The following is a 16,563-nucleotide window of genomic DNA, read 5'->3' on the forward strand; positions in this document are numbered from 1 at the left end:
GGAGTTAATGGTTGAACGCCATCTGTTTTAAATATTTATGGATTTGGAGCGCTGCATTTTAACTGGTATTAATTTCTAGCATTTTATCCTGTTTATCCACTTGCCTGTATTTATGTTGTAAACCGCCCTGAGCCCTTTGGGGGAGGGTGGTATAAAAGTGGAATGAATGAATGAATGAATGAATGGATGGATGGATGGATGGATGGATGGATGGATGGATGGATGGATGGATGGATGGATGGATGGATGGATGGATGGATGGATGGATGGATGGATGGATGGATGGATGGGTTGGATGGATGGATGGATGGATGGGATGGATGGATGGATGGATGGATGGATGGATGGATGGATGGATGGATGGATGGATGGATGTGTGATTATAGATAGATAGATAGATAGATAGATAGATAGATAGATAGATAGATAGATAGATAGATAGATAGATAGATAGATAGATAGATAGATAGATAGATAGATAGATAGATAGATAGATAAATTCATAAAGACTCACAAAGCCCTGCTTGTCCACAATTTGTAGTCAGGAACCTACAGACCAGCCCAGCAGGCATTCTCTGCTTGTCAGAACCTGTGTGGGCACTACCTCTCACAGAAGGAAAGGCTAGAAGTTTCAGAGTAGCCTTAGAGAGCCTTAGAGAGGCATGCTTGCCTTCCCTTTCAGCATTAAACTTTAAAGCGCTTGGAGGTGGGGGGGTGGTCAATTTGAGATGAGGACCTTTGTACAGGGGGCATTCTTTTCAGGTGCTGATATTCCCAAAGCTGAAAATATGTGCCTGCAAATAATTACTAGCCTCCCTCATTGTAGCATAACAAAAATCATGTCCTGCAGAAAACCTGAAAACAAAATTAAAAAGGAATTTCTTTGCAGCTAGGTTGCAGATTGAAGGAAAGCGGTGGGTGGGTGGGAATAGGACAAGAGCCGTATTAAGGTTTGCGGGAGCAGAGGTGCTGTAGAAAAACACAATGTATAAGTAAGAATGCTATGCAGAAAAAAAAATGGTGAGGTAATATTTCCACTCTATTTTTTTTTAGAGATGGCTTGTTGACAAGTTCTCAGAGACCTTTTCCCCATTGACGAAATGTCCTGGGATCAGGAGGTGAAACATCCAGTTTCAGGCATGGCTTCTGGGCCTAACTTGGGGCCACCCCGTGAGATTTCCCTTATCCCGTGGCTTTAAAAAAAACCGATGTAATTGGGGGTTCTTTTGAAAAAGCCCGCGCCACTCCCGCTCCCATGCAAACACTGTGGGAGACGGGCCAGTTTATTTTTCTGGTTTTGCCACCTGCTCTCCCCGCCCCTTAGCTGCAGCCAATCAGAATGTTGGAAAAACGGAATCTACGTAAACTACGTAAACGTATGCAAACCACGTAAACCTAAACATTCATGTGGAAAATGAAGATAAACTGGGGGCTCATGCATAATTCACTGGAGTTCTTCCTCCCTGCCTGAATGCACTGATGGGCAGCTGTGCGAAGGGAGAAACTGGGATAAAAACACCCTGGGATATATGATCCTGGGTCTACCCCAGGATATTTTGTCCGTGGGGAAAACGCCAGAAGCACCTATATATAACTCATTGGTGTTACACATTTGTAAAATGTTTTCAATCCCCCCTTTCGTTTGCACTCATCCCCTTGAAACAATTCCTGGCCACCATTTTCTGTTTTTCTCTGTGTGTGGACAAATCCATGCTTCACGCTTCTCAGTCTCATGCTACAGTTCCCCAAGTCTTCTGTAGTTGATGCTGTAGTCGATGCTGTTAAGATTAAGCCCCCCAATCTAAAAAATGCTCTGAAAAGCTCCAAAAACAGAGCAAGGGGCTTCCACAGGGAAGGAATGAACACACAGAATGGCATCAAAAGGACAGCACATAAATGCAACCTTTTAAAAAAAGTTTCATCTAAAAGAATCACTGGAAAACAGGATGCGTTTTAAACGTTTGAGGCTGCAAATAAAACGTTTTTTTCGAGGGAAAATGTAGAACTACTTGGAGGAAATGTTTTATTTCCTGCTCCAAAACATTTTAAAGTTTCTGTACAGAAAGCACCACTGTGTGTGTACTTGTGCCATCAAGTCACAAATGAGTTATGGTGACTCTGTAGGATTTTCAAGGCAAGAGACATTTAAAGGTGGTTTGTCATTGCCTGCCTTCCCATGAGCTGAGACAGTTTTGAGAGAGCTGTAACTGACTCAGGGTCACCCAGCAAGCTTCCTGTGACAAAGTCAGGAATTGAACCCGGTTCTCCAGATATAGAGACCTGTCACTTGTAATCACTCACTGTGCTGGTGTTACACCACAGATTGTGAATGACTAGTGTCTGTCGTGACCACGGGTTCTAACGGGTGGTACAAGCAGCCACCCACCTTCCAATCCACTCAGTTCTTTCTCACATCCTGTATGCTTATGTTTTTCCCAGGTGAGAGAAATAACGAAATTGATTTCTCTTCTCCATAAGTTAAGAACATAAGAACATAAGAACATCAGACCAAAGTCCATCTAGTCCAGCTCTCTGCTACTCGCAGTGGCCCACCAGGTGCCTTTGGGAGCTCACATGTAGGATGTGAACGCAATGGCCTTCTGCGGCTGTTGCTCCCGATCACCTGGTCTGTTAAGGCATTTGCAATCTCGGATCAAGGAGGATCAAGATTGGTAGCCATAAATCGACTTCTCCTCCATAAATCTGTCCAAGCCCCTTTTAAAGCTATCCAGGTTAGTGGCCATCACCACCTCCTGTGGCAGCATATTCCAAACACCAATCACACGTTGCGTGAAGAAGTGTTTCCTTTTATTAGTCCTAATTCTTCCCCCCAGCATTTTCAATGGATGCCCCCTGGTTCCTTGTGCATCTCTGCCAGACAAAGCCAGAGGGAATACTGGTGTGTGATCTTTTTTTTTTTATTAAAGCTTTATTTCCAGATATGTTCTACATATCTTTACAAAACATCATTCATAAAAGAACATTGTTACCTAGATTTCACATAATCTTAAAATTGCCATACATAAATCTCTAAACCCTAAAATAAGGGTTTAAGAGTCAAACCTGTCTGTAACAAATCCAAAACGGTAGATCAATAACTGAGTAATATAATATCGAGTTCAGAAAGATCGAAACATGAGAAGAAAAGGAGAGAGGGAGAGAAAGAAGAGTATGGTGTGTGATCTTGATTGCCCGTTCAGCATCGAGAGATGGCATCTCTCCATGGTTCACTGATTGTACCAGTAATCAGAACATATTATGGTTATGAAAATGTTAACATTCATAATTACGTTCAGCAGAGTAAAGAGGGCAATGAACAGAGCCGTCACTCTGTGAGTGAGTTAATATAAAAATACTTTACTAAGTAACACTGGGTCGGAAGGAATACATGGATAGAAAGTAATAATAAAACAACTCTCTATCTTCTAAGCTGTATCTTGACTGCATGGAGGCTAGGAAAGAAGAAGGGAAAGGTGAAAGTAAATAGAGAACAAAGGACAATAGACTGTTACCCCAAACTCCCTCTTTCCTCTCTATGTGACAGAGAAAACCAGGCACTGCTTACCATAACTGTTAGTTCATCTAGTGGTCCTCTGTGCAAGCACACGTGAGCCTGCATTTGTGCAGGCCAGCCATAGACCTATCGGATAGCAATTTAGAACTTTAGGTTGCTTATTGGGTGCTTCCCTTCCCCAGTCACCACCTGGACTAGTCCAGTCTCCTCCCAGGTCACGTGACTGAGAAAGAGGGGCGCACCATTCCCTCCAGATATTCCTTCTCTGCCACAAGGAGCCATCCCCCTCATTTGATGACAGCCCATGGTGGGGGAAGGGATGTGTGCCTGCATGGAGGACCAATAGATGAACAAAGAGTTTCAGTCGGCAACACTGTTTTTCACTGTTGTGGCCTCTGTGCAGTCCCGTGTGGGGAAATGGCAAGCCTATATACTGAGGAGGTGCATGTGTGCTGTCAACAAAGTGAAACAGCTTGACCCACATTTGTCTCAGCATCAACGTCCACAGCGCAACGCTTGATGAACATCAAGGGAGTAGACCATGTAGTTGCTCTGCATAAGTCATTAAAGTCCACCTAATTCTTAAAGGCCATTAAAGCGGCTAGGACTCTTGTGGAGTGTGCCCCAATAGTGATCAGGCAAGGAGTTTTAGCCTTGTAAAGTCAATCTGATTGCACACGTCACCCAACGAGATTGTGTGGGAAGAAATGCCTGAGAGCTCAGCTTTTCTTGGGTCCTCTAAAACACACAAATAATGCCACGTCCTTCCTAAAGGACTCACTCCTGTTGATGTAATAAGAAAGGGATCTGCACACGTCCAGGAATGCATAGTCCTTTCCTCATTGGATTGAAGGTCCTGGAAAAACACTGGCATGACCACGTCGGAACACCACCTCAGGCAAGTGCTCAAGACTAAACCTTGGCACCACTTTGTCAGTAAGAACTGAGTGAATGGAGGGTCACAATTTAGTGCCCTCAAATCACTAATCCAGTGCGCTGATCTGATGGCCACCAGGAAAGCTACCTTGTGAGAAAGAATCCTTAGAGGGCATGAAGCCATAGGTTTGAATGGAGTATACGCAAGATGATTTAAAACCAGTGTAAGATTCTATTGAGAAACAGGGGGCTTTACAGGTGGATACATATCATTGAGCCCCTTCAGAAACCTCTCTGAATGGGGAAGAGAAAATAGTGAGTGCGAGCCCACTCCATTGGGAAAGGCAGAGATAGCTGCCAGGTGTACCTTGAAAGAAGAGTTGGCCATACCAGCTCCTTTTAGAGACAGCAAGTAAGTAAACACCCAATTCGCTAAACACAAATAAGGATCTAAGTCTCTAGATTTTGTCCAGTCCATTTGACTGAGTATAATCTTCGTTCCTTCGTGGCTGCCCTTCCAAGTTTCAATCAACATCAGATCTCTGCGTTGCAGTCTTCTTTTTGGTTGATGTTTGAGCAAAGGAATTTTTTAAAAATTGTCAATTTCATTTTTTTCATTGTCAACCTTAAAATTGTGTAATTCCTCAGTAGTCATTACTTTTGTCTTCTTGAACAATTGTGATCCTGCTGTGGCACTTTCTTCTTTTATCCTTTATTGGTAATTGTTTCAAGTCATCACTGTTTTCTGCCAATAATGCGGTATCATCTGCATATCTCAAATTAATGTCCTTACACCAGGGGTCCCCAAACTACGGCCCGGGGGCCAAATGTGGCCCCCTGAAGGCATTTATCCGGCCCGCCAGGCATGGCAGCGATGGCTCCATTCATGTGCAGTGGGGGCTCGAGGGAGAGGAGGAACCGTTTGCCCTAACGCCGTTGATTGCAGAAGTACATGATGGCACCCCCAAATCTCCCATGCATTTTTCCTGACCCAGAGTTGGAAAACCTTACATGTGGCAACTCCCTGCTCCCAATCCCTTCCTCTCGGCTACTCCATGTGTAGTTGCTCTCAGGCTTTCTGTTCCGCCCATCACTCCCATTGGCATCCAGCCAGGCTGGCCGAATCAGCTTCAAGCTGGGCTGCTAGGGAGGAAAGAACCCAGGAAGATACCTGATCCTGGGTTAGATGGAATGCTTCATTGGGAAAGTTCTGCTTTTTTTTTTTTTACAGGAGAAGGTATTCCATAGCCTCCCCAACAATATTTGGAGCCCAACCTGTACTTGACATACTTTGGTCACTGTTCTAAAAATAGACCATGACAGAAAGGCTGAAAGGTGAAATCAAACATTTTACAATCATTTGTGCATAGGAATTTGTTCATAGTTTTTTTTTAGTCCGGCCCTCAACAGTCTGAGGGACAGTGAACTGGCCCCCTGTTTAAAAAGTTTGGGGACCCCTGCCTTACACCGATGTTTACTCCATCTTCAACCAAACCTAATTCAGTTTTCTTTATGATACATTCTGCATATAGATTGAGCCAGTAGCGACATGAAATACATCCTTGTCTGACACCTTTGCCAATTGGAAACCATTTTGTATATCCATATTCTGTTCTAACAATAACTCTCTTGTCCAGAGTCCAGGTTGTGTACCAAAACAATGAAATGTTGTAGCATATCAGTTTCTTTCTTTTCTGAGTCCACCTGCAATATGTGGCATTAATTTTTCCAGATATGGTAAGATTCCGTGTTGTAAAATTTTAAACATTATACTGCTTATGTGGAAAAATAATGGTCCAATAGATGCTAAAATCTTTGACATATTTTTTTTTCAAAATTGGAATGTAGATTGTTTCCCATCTGTAATTTTCTGACTGGAAATGCCAGCATTCAATCCATTTTAGTTCACTCACATCCATGAAGAAGAAGAGTTTGGATTTATATCCCCCCTTTCTCTCCTGTAGGAGACTCAAAGGGGCTTACAATCTCCTTTCCCTTCCCCCCTCACAACAAACACCCTGTGAGGTGGGTGGGGCTGAGAGAGCTCCAAAGAGCTGTGACTAGCCCAAGGTCACCCAGCTGCCGTGTCTGGGAGTACACAGGCTAATCTGAATTCCCCAGATAAGCCTCCACAGCTCAGGCGGCAGAGCAGGGAATCAAACCTGGTTCCTCCAGATCAGAGTACACCTGCTCTTAGCCACTATGCCACTGCTGCTCTTGGGTCCATGAGTCCAATGTGTTAATGGTCCTCCTTGAAATCCCATGGGATAGATGTCAGAAGGTTTAACTAGGCCAGATGTTGGGGAATTAGGACTCTTATGGGTGTCCATTATTCCCTGCAATTCATCTTGGGCCTTTTGGTGTAATGTCAGATTTAACAGGAATGGTCTCAAGTGACTGATGGTTTAAAATGGATTTCAGGAAATGTTAATCAGGACTGTAAAAAAAAAAAATTATGTCTTGTCTGTTCATGGCCCCCGTCTCCACGTTTAATTATCCTCAGATCTGGCAATGCTGAGAATTAGATATACCAATTTTTTGCTTTTTCATCCAGAATGCCAGGCTTCAGGAAATCATTGCTGATTCTGAGCAGCGTGGTGATCACGCCCTCCAAGATGCTAAGGAAAAACTCCATGATTTGGAACATGCCCTTCAGAAGGCCAGGGACAAGTTGACTCAACTGCAACGAGGCTTCCAGGAGCAGCTGAATGACAAACTGGCACTAGACATTGAGGCCACCATCTGTCGACAACAGCTGGAAAGAGGAGGCTGCTGGTAGGTGGAACACAGGACGCAAAGAGCTCAAAACCCCATGCATGACAATGCCACCATAGTGTGAATCACATTCTGTCATTCCGTCTGCACTGGTATTACTGCACCATCATCTCCGTTCATATGAGCAGTGTGTTGGATATATGTGGGGGAGAAGCTCCCCAGGATTTTCAGCTGTCACAATTTCCTGCCTACCCTACTGCCCTGGGGCACTTGGTGGGATTTTAAAAGGATTAAGGGGATATATAATCTATGCCTCGGTATAAACTCACTCTAGCCTGGATTGATAATTGAATGATAACAAAGTGAACTTCCAGAAACAGCATGGTCTTCTTTTAAAAGTGAACAAGAATGAATTTCATTCAGGGAGAGCACACACACAAACAAACAATATCAACCCTTAACCAGGAGTTGTGAGACATTGGTTTTAAAATAGTACATGCCTTAGGAAAATTTTCACAAAAGATTTGTAACATATAAGCTGCTTTGGGTTCCCATGGTGAAGAAAGATGGGATATAAGTGAAATAATAGCTAAAGATGAAGATGGGGTGGCAGATAATAGGTAGGTTTGTTGAAGGTAGGAAGGAGCGTAGGAAGTAGGGAAAGGGGAAGATATAGAGGCTGCAACTAAATCACACACCAGCTCCAGAAAATAATGCTGGCATACAGTGACAATATACTTAGTTCTCCAAGGAAACTTAACCAAATATCTGGTGTCTCCTTGGAACTTTAATTCACACTGTTTTTAAGCAAACTCTTTTCTCTCATTACTAAACTTTAACTCTCAGTTCACATAAAAATTCCTGACTAAAATCTTCCTTCTGGCCCTTTCTGCACAAGCAATCAACATCATTCCAAGTCCACAAATGAAATGATTCCTCCTTGGAGTTCTACACTGTTTTTTCCCCATTTGGTCGTGGAACATTTCCAGCCACCTTTTTCTTCATTGTTTGTAAGAACACTTTTTACAGTGATGTGTCTCACTGAAACATTTCCAATCTGGAACATTGGATCTTTCCTGCCCAAATGGCAGGCTGTTTTCCGTGCCCCCCTGTGGCCGTCAAACCTTCCCTTCGATGCTTGTTCCACTTTTTTTTTTTTGTTCTCAAATTATCTCCCACTTTCCTCTGAATTCTTCTTTTTGTGTGTTTCCTCCTGCCTCCCCATTCCTGGCACTGGCTGTGATTGAAAAAAAAATGGTAATATGTTCGATTTTTCATTGAAATGATGGACTGATTATTCAGTTCAATGAGTCAATAATATATCATACACACCAAAAGAGAGAGAGAGAAAATACAGCATGTGTACAAAACGCACAAAATGTTTTTTGTGCAATCAAACAGAAACATTTTAACTTATTAGAGAGAACAGTTTGGAAAACGTTGGGAGAGGAGGCCTTGCAGACAAACTTTATAGCAACCAATGGGATGGAAAACACCTTTGAGATGGGATAAGTGCGGTGTGTGGAAAAGGCCTCTGTCAGATCTTAACCTTTCCTAGTATACCCATTAGCTGGTTCAGAGCGCTGTTTCCTGAGTGTTTCCTGTAGGGCTGCAGCATATTTCTGTGCTCTGTTGTCACATCAATCAAAGACTGAACTTCAGCTCTCCAAATCATTTGTATCTTAGAAACTGAAAGAAATTCAAGCAAATTTGAAGGACAGGACCACCTTTAACCCAATAATCACACAAAACTCATGGCTGGGGAAAATTGCTTGGCCATAGCCTATCATTTCATTGCAATAAAAAGCGTGAGGCACAGCATGGGATTCTGATCTGCCTGGTAACAGTGGCCAGCCCCTCCTCAGACAGGGGTGCCTCCTGGGCAAGCTGCTCTTCCGATGCCCTTGCCTCTGCTGCGGAGCTCCAGCAGGCAGTTGGCCTCTTTACTGGAGCTTTGCTGCGATGCTCAGCTGGGCGGTCGGCCTCTTGCCATACCATTCCATACCACAGTGCGGGGGGAGGTAGCTCCCTAGCTTCCTTCCCCCAGCCTCTCAGATCAATTCCCATGCGCCAAACCGCCGAATGGCTGTGACAAAGAAGATGCATTGTTCTGTTCCCCAAGCAAAACTCTTTCTGGTGCTGGGCTTTTCTTCTCTCTTTCCAGCCTGGGGACCCCCTTAATAGGAAAACAGTATTCCAGATCTACTCGGGAGTAAATGGTTGTGTTTGCTGGCTGAAAGGCTTTATTTCTTACTGCTGGCTGGGGCTGGTGGGGTTGGAAGGCATTATTTGGTTCTTTACATAGGATAGACGTTCTTCATCAGGCTTTTCTCTGAACTCTTTACAATGTCATGCAGTTTTTTGTGCGCTGGACACATCATTTCTAATGGCTTCTTGATGGGTTGTTTAACTGGGTTTACATTAGTCTCTGTCTTTTTCACCATAACTTGTGGTTTACCTTTAGGTTCTTTAAGCGGCCTCTTCTCTTCTCTGGTATTTTGATATAAAACGGGAAATCCTGTTTGAGGATAATTTCTTTCTTTAGCCATTCTGGTTATGAATTTAACAAGATGCGAATATGGTGGGTACCTTTGCTGTTGACTCTCTTTATACCGTGTTTCTCCAAAAATAAGACAGTGCCTTATATTAATTTTTGCTCCAAAGATGCGCTATGTCTTATTTTCAGGGGATGTCTTATTTTTCTGCTCCACAGCTGCATGCTCTGGTGTTCTGTTTGACGGGCATGCTTCCAAACAAAAACTTTGCTACGTGTTACTTTTGGGGGATGCTTCATATTTAGCACTTCAGCAAAACCTCTACTACGTCTTATTCTCCGGGGATGTCTTATTTTCAGGGAAACAGGGTAAGTAAAGACTTCTTTACCCCAAGACTCTTTCAGTGGAACAGGCAACTTGTTAGTGACCTCTCTCTGGCTCATTCCGCACATGCAGAATAATGCACTTTCAAACTGCTTTCAGTGCTCTTTGAAGCTGTGCGGAATCGCAAAATCCGCTTGCAAACAGTTGTGAAAGTGGTTTGAAAAAGCATTATTTTGCGTGTGTGAAAGGGGCCTCTGAGTCAGATGCTGGTCTAGGCATGTGAGTCCTGGCAAAATGGAGACCCTAACACCTCCCAGGGTCTGCCTAAAATAAAGTACTCGCTTGACTGGACAGTAGACGCTTAAGACTTTTATTCTTTCTTTGACTGCTTCCAGAAAAGTCCACTTCTTTAAGTTCCTTGAGTCTTTATCTGGCTACTATTCTCTGTAAACCTCAACTTTGGGCTCTCTGTACACCTTTGACGTGACAAAATACTAATGCCTCCTGACTCCTTAGGCACCTGTACTGAACTGAACTGAGTTAAACAGGGGCATTGCTGGGAGATAACAGAAAGACTGCCTCTTGGAAAACTTCTTAAAGGGATGGGGCTAACTAAAATTTCCTCCCTTTGGAAACTATACGAAGGACTAAACCCATGCTATCTACGGGAAACTTACAGTTAACAATGAAAATAATAAAGGCTTCTGTGGGGGCATGATATGCATTAACACAACACCAAAGTATGAAAAGGGGAGAGGTGGGTGGGCGAGTTGATGGCCGGCCAGGGCGCGTGGTCGGAGCCCAAAGGTCAGCTCGGCCTTATGTAAGCTCCAGCCGGCCTCCCCCTGGTGATGTGCCCTGCCCTTATGGGGCATGGCTGAGAGGCCCTCATCTGCCCTTACTAGGGCGGATGCCAAGGGCCTGCTCCCACCCATCCTGGGCAGCAACAGCAGCCATGGCACTGGCGTAATGCCCATTGGGCAAGGTGGGCAGCTGCCCAGGGCATCACCTTGTGGGGGGCATCAAAATGCTGGGTTCATTTTTGGATATTTTTAGTGGTTTTCCATTTTTGGCCTGCAGGGGGTGCAGTTTTTAGGCTAGCGGCACCTAAATTTCAGGGTATCATCAGGAGACTGTCCTTATGCTACCCCCCAAGTTTGGTGAGATTTGGTTCAGGGAGTCCAAAGTTATGGACTCCCAAAGGGGATGCCCCTATCCCCCATTGTTTCCAATGGGAGCTAATAGGAGATGGGGGCTACAGTTTTGAGGGTCCATAACTTTGGCCCCCCTGAACCAAACTGCACCAAACCTGAGGGGCATCATCAGGGCAGTCTCCTGATGAGACCCTGAAAGTTTTGAGACTGTGACTTCAGAAATGTGCCCCACCCAGCCTGCAACCCCCATGGACAGCAATGCAGAAAACTCAATGCAGAACAAAGATTCTTGGGCAAATTTCGGGATGTTCTTGCAGGGAGGGCATTCTTGTATGTATCAGCACCAAAATTTCAGGGTATCATCTGGAGACTGTCATGATGGCACCCCCAAGGCTTGGTGCAGTTTGGTTCAGGAGGTCCAAAGTTATGGACCCTCAAAAGGGTAGCCCCCATCTCCTTAGCAATATGCTGATATGTCTAAAACTGCGCCCCCTGCAGACACCAATGTCCTGGTGCAAAAAAAATTTGGTCATGGTGGAGTGGCCGCCCATGGAGGGGGGCATCCAACTCAGGTTTTGCCCAGGGCTACAGTTTGCCCAGGGCTGCCTCTTACACCCCTGAGCCATGGTGATTCACGGCCGCTCTTCTTTGAATGATGGGAAGTAAAATCTTTTTTTTTAAGGAAATTTTAACTCTTAGTACAAAGCTGCATGTTAGATGTAGCTCCACGATCATTCTTAGGCTTCATTTTAAATGCAATTTCCAGATGAGAAGCTGTAGCAACAAAATATGACAAGTGTCCAGTGGCACCATGAAGATTAACAAAATTCATTTCAGCATAAACTCATGTGAGTCAGGTGCATAGGAATGTAGATCTAGTACAGAATGACCTGAGATAAGCAGATACAATAGGAAGTTACAGAGACAAAGTTGAAGTAATTAACATCTGTACGCATGGGAAATGCAAGAGATTCATACCTACAGTCAGTAAGAAATGACAGATCTCTGTGAAGACTTAGCTAAGGAATTTTATAAATTATAAGACAGCAATTTTCCTTTGCACATTACCTCGTGGAAGCTCTTCTGGAACAAAGCAATGGCTGTCATATCAGAAATAATCTGCCTTGAAAATTAAAAAAATTCTGCCATGCTTTCTGAATATTGCAGCTTTTAATGTCAGCTTTGGGCCCATTTGTTGTTTTGCTTAAGACTTAATCCATTTGTCCCGTGTCAAAGGGCATTGCCAGCACAATCCATTGCAGGATGAGCAAAGGATTGAGTGGGGATGGGATAGGATAGCTGATATTGTGAGATCCCATAATATCATTGCCTGGCAGTGTATGCGAACAAAGCTGGTTTGTTGCAGGGTTCCTGAGTTTGTGTCTCTGTTAGGTGGTGCATGGTTGTTGGTTAGAAATTGATTTAGGTAAAGGAGCAGTCTGTAAACAACGAAAGGCCTCCTATCCAAATCTGAAGTTTATTCTTCAGGATTGGCAGAAGAGGAGTTATAATATGTAACTCAGGTTTCAGTCATCAGTTGTAGGTAACAAATGATATTCTGTTGTTTGCTTTATTGGTCTACTGTATAGCAATCTACGCAGTGGCGTAGTGGCTAAGAGCAGTGGCTAAGAGCAGGTGCACTCTGATCTGGAGGAACCGGGTTTGATTCCCAGCTCTGCCGCTTGAGCTGTGGAGGCTTATCTGGGGAACTAGATTAGCCTGTGCACTCCCACATACGCCAGCTGGGTGACACTTAGGCTGAGTCCAGGGTAGGGAACCTACTGACTCTCCAGATGTTCAGGAACTACAATTCCCATCAGCTCTTCTGTCACCATGGCCAAGTGGCCATGTACTGGTAGAAGCTGATGGGAATTGTGGTCCCTGAATGGCTATCTGGAGAAACAGGATTCTACTCCCTGAACTAATCCTCACAGCTGACTTTCAGACTCTCTCTCAGCCCCACCCACCTCACCAGGGTGCTTGTTTGTGAGAGGGAGAGGGAGCAAGGAGATTGTCAGCCTCTTTGAGGTCTCCTACAGGAGAGGATATAAGTAAACGCATCCAAAACTCTTCTGTACTGTCCAACTAGCTGCTTATTAGGAATGTGGAAATGGGTCCATTCACCTGCTCTGAGACTTTCTGAAGTCTGACTAACCATAGAGGAAGGAAACATGATCACATGAGAGCCAGTGTGGTATAGTGGTTAAGAGTGGTAGACTCTAATCTGGAGAACTGGGTTTGATTCCCTACTCCTCCACATGAGCCGCAGATTCTTACTGGTGAACTGGTTTTGTTTCTCTACCACTACGCATGAAGCCTGCTGAGTGCTTTTGGGTTAAGTCACAGTTCTTTGGAACTTTCTCAGCCCCATCTATCTCACAAGGACCGTTTCCACACGGGCCAAAAAAGCTGGTAAAAGGATGGTAAAAACAGTGTTATAGGTAGGCTGACCAACCCGTCCAGCTTGGCGAGACTGTCACGCATGCTGGACAATTTGTCCCAGCGTCCCTGCGGGTTCGTACAAATTCATCCCTATTTTGGGAGGCTGATGCACTGCCTTGGGAAACAAGGCAGTGCGGCAGCTTCCCTCCGATGTCTAACCACAGGAAGCGCCTGGCGCTGGGGCTTGCAGGATTTCTGCCGCTCTGTCTGCAGGGGGGGGCAGGCGGTGGCTCCCACAAGCCCATCTCCTGCGGCACCCGCGATACCAGGCTTCTGGGGCTTGCCTGTGACAGGGCGGCCGCGTGCACGGGCTTCTGGGACTTTGCCTGTGACAGGGCGGCAAGCGGCCAAGCCCAGAAGCCCGTAAACGCGCTTCCTGACTGTCTTGTGGCGGCCACTTCCCGTCCCGGAGGTCAGAGAAGGTGACCATCTAGGTCGCAGTTACTCAGGCAAAGAGCTTAGCATAGCCGTCACTGCAGAAAGCGATGCAGCAGCGGTGGGCAATGCTCCCTGGCAGTGTATTTAAAATTGCCCCTGTCGAGAATGTCTTTTCAACAGCAGCACTCTGCAGTGGGCATCATAAGTGAAGCGCCTGCCAGGAATCGGTGCCGCAGAGTCTGCCCTCACAATGGTGGCCAATCCTGGCGCCGAATGCCCGTGACGTCTACCTTGGGGGGAAAAGAACGCTGCTTGCGAAGTGCAACTGTGCAAAGCGCCGTGGTTCAGCCAACGTGCTACCTGTCCACGCAGCGCCTGCCCATGTGAACGCTTTGCGGCTGCAATGCTGCCAATAACACTGACAGCACAATGGTACTGTTGGCTGTGCAGAAACAGCCAAGGTGTCTGTTGTGGGGAGTGGAAGGGAAAGGGGTTTGTGAGCCACCTTGAATCTCCTTACAGGAGAAAAAGATGAGGTTTAAATTCAAACTTTTCTTCTTCTTTTACACGATTACAAAAGCACTGATTGGCTTTTATACCCTTTTTACTGACCTAGCTTTCCTCTTTCCCCCCTTCCAGGCTGTACCAAGTGAACTCAGTCCACAGTTGTAAGTAGCATGGGATGATTGGTTGGATCCATGTTTTTAATGAGTATTTGCTGCTCTTTTGTGGACTCCATTCAGAATCATCTCGTGTGTCGTTTTTCTCCCACAGGTACCAGTGGTGGATGTGGTGGGGAAAGAGGAGCCCTTAGCAGCATGAACAACAACAGATATTCTGGTGGTCTGTGATAAGGGAGATTGCCACGGTGCTCCAGGAATGCGTTATGGATCTGGAAGTCAGGGATACAGCTCCAGAAGAGGGAGCTTCATCCTTGGGGGCACAGCCTGCTCTGGAAGTAGAACATACAACTCTGGAGGTGAAGGATGCAGTTCCAAAGAAACAAACTGTTCTACAACTGGAGAATGTGACCATGAAGGTGTGGGTTGTTCAGTAAATGCTGTGTTTCGCTTAGCAGCTTGTGAGGATGGCGGTCGCCCTGGAAGTGACATCAGCAGTGCAGAGGAAGGCATAAAAAGCCAAACAGAGGGCAGAAATTGGGGGTCTGTCTCAGGAACTGTTGGCAGGGAGTTAGCAGATTCTGAAGGTGGAGACAATTCGGGAAGTCAGGGACATGGCTCCACTTGCAATTTTGGAGGAGGTGTGTGTAGCCCAAGTGCTTGTGCGAGTGGAGGATACACCTTTGGGATCAATAGTGGAAGAATTAGACATGGTTCTGGTGGGAGTGTTGGTCTTGAAAGTGGTAGGTATGGCTCTATAGAGGGAGTTGAATTTGGAACACATGAGTCTGGCTATCGAGGCAGGCCTTCTTATGAAGGTGGAAGGTGCAAGTCCTTCCTGCCACCACCATATAGAAATAGCTACAATTATGAAAATGGCAGAGGTATACACAACCCTCGAAACAGAGAGTTTGGCTCCCTGGGTGTTAAGAATTCTGGAGGTATAGTATCTAGCCCAGGAACTTCTGAGAGCGGAAGGTATAGTTCTGGGAGCAGGATCAACCCTGGAGGAAGTAGACGTGGTTCAGGTGTAGAAGTTGGTTTGGGAAGGGGTAGAGATAGTTCTCAAGATGAACCTACATACGGAAGTGGTAAGAACGATTCCATTCTACCTCCTGAGTATGGAAGTTGCTGTGAAGATGAAGGAGGCTCTGGAAGTGGAAACTTGGGTTCTAGCGGCAATTCTGGGGGTGAAGGGAGCAACCCATAATTTCTTCCAGAAAAGTGTTTCTACCAGAAAGAAATTGGGTATGTGTGTGGCTCACAAGAAATTCTAGAGCTTATAGATTGCATCAGGGGAGGGGCAGAGTGGCGGCTCCGTAAATGACAAACATGGCTTCAAAATTACAAGCAATCATAAAGGTGGGGTGTGTAGTCCAGAGGTTTATGGAATTAAAAGATATAATCCTGGAATACAGACATAGTTAGGGTTGCTCTGGAGTTGCTAGAAATTACTCCAGAGGAATATTTGAATAAATTGCTGGTGGCTATGTCTCTCAAGACAGAGTTGCATGTCAATATGATTGATAAGAGTCAATCCCACTTCCTGATTATGGTAGAAATACCTATAGCTATAAAAAGGGGGAAAACTAAATACAACTCTGGAAGTTACAAATTTGTTTATCAAGGACTAGACATTTCTGGATGCCAAATGTCTAGCTCAAATGTTGGTGAATACTCTTCTGATGAAGAGCACTGTTAAAAGACATGGCTCTGGTAGTGGGAGATATGGATATGGTGGTAGACGCAACCTAGCAGAAGTGTGGGCTTATTACATTAAATTGTCTACCAGTTAGTCTCGTGATGGCAGGATACAATGTGGAAATGTCTGTACCCTTCTGTTAACAACAAGATTTTCATTCCAATACTTATCGTTAGTACACCTGACTGGAATGTTGAAGCCCAGCTCAATTTGTTTGAAGGAATAACCTGAAGAAATCTTGATGGGACTCTTTTGAATTTGAAGAAAAAGCTGATTTGGCAGTTAGAGACATATACTTCTTTATTGGTTCAGTATGAACATTTTGCTAGAAGGGGATGGTAAA

The 16,563-nt window shown here is 44.9% G+C and overlaps 1 protein-coding gene across 1 annotated transcript in view; it reads left to right on the plus strand.

Moving 5' to 3' along the window:
• Window positions 1-14,720, plus strand: part of LOC125427916 (keratin, type II cytoskeletal 3-like) — a 95,488-nt gene extending 80,768 nt beyond the window's left edge. The window contains exons 7-9 of the mRNA XM_048487482.1: window positions 6,945-7,165; window positions 14,538-14,547; window positions 14,673-14,720. Coding sequence (XP_048343439.1) covers window positions 6,945-7,165; window positions 14,538-14,547; window positions 14,673-14,720 — 279 coding nt within the window. The remainder of the gene's footprint in view (window positions 1-6,944; window positions 7,166-14,537; window positions 14,548-14,672) is intronic.
• The last annotated feature ends 1,843 nt before the right edge of the window (window positions 14,721-16,563 follow it).

The sequence above is a fragment of the Sphaerodactylus townsendi genome, linkage group LG03 (genome assembly GCF_021028975.2).
Source record: "Sphaerodactylus townsendi isolate TG3544 linkage group LG03, MPM_Stown_v2.3, whole genome shotgun sequence".
Lineage (NCBI taxonomy): Eukaryota > Metazoa > Chordata > Lepidosauria > Squamata > Sphaerodactylidae > Sphaerodactylus > Sphaerodactylus townsendi.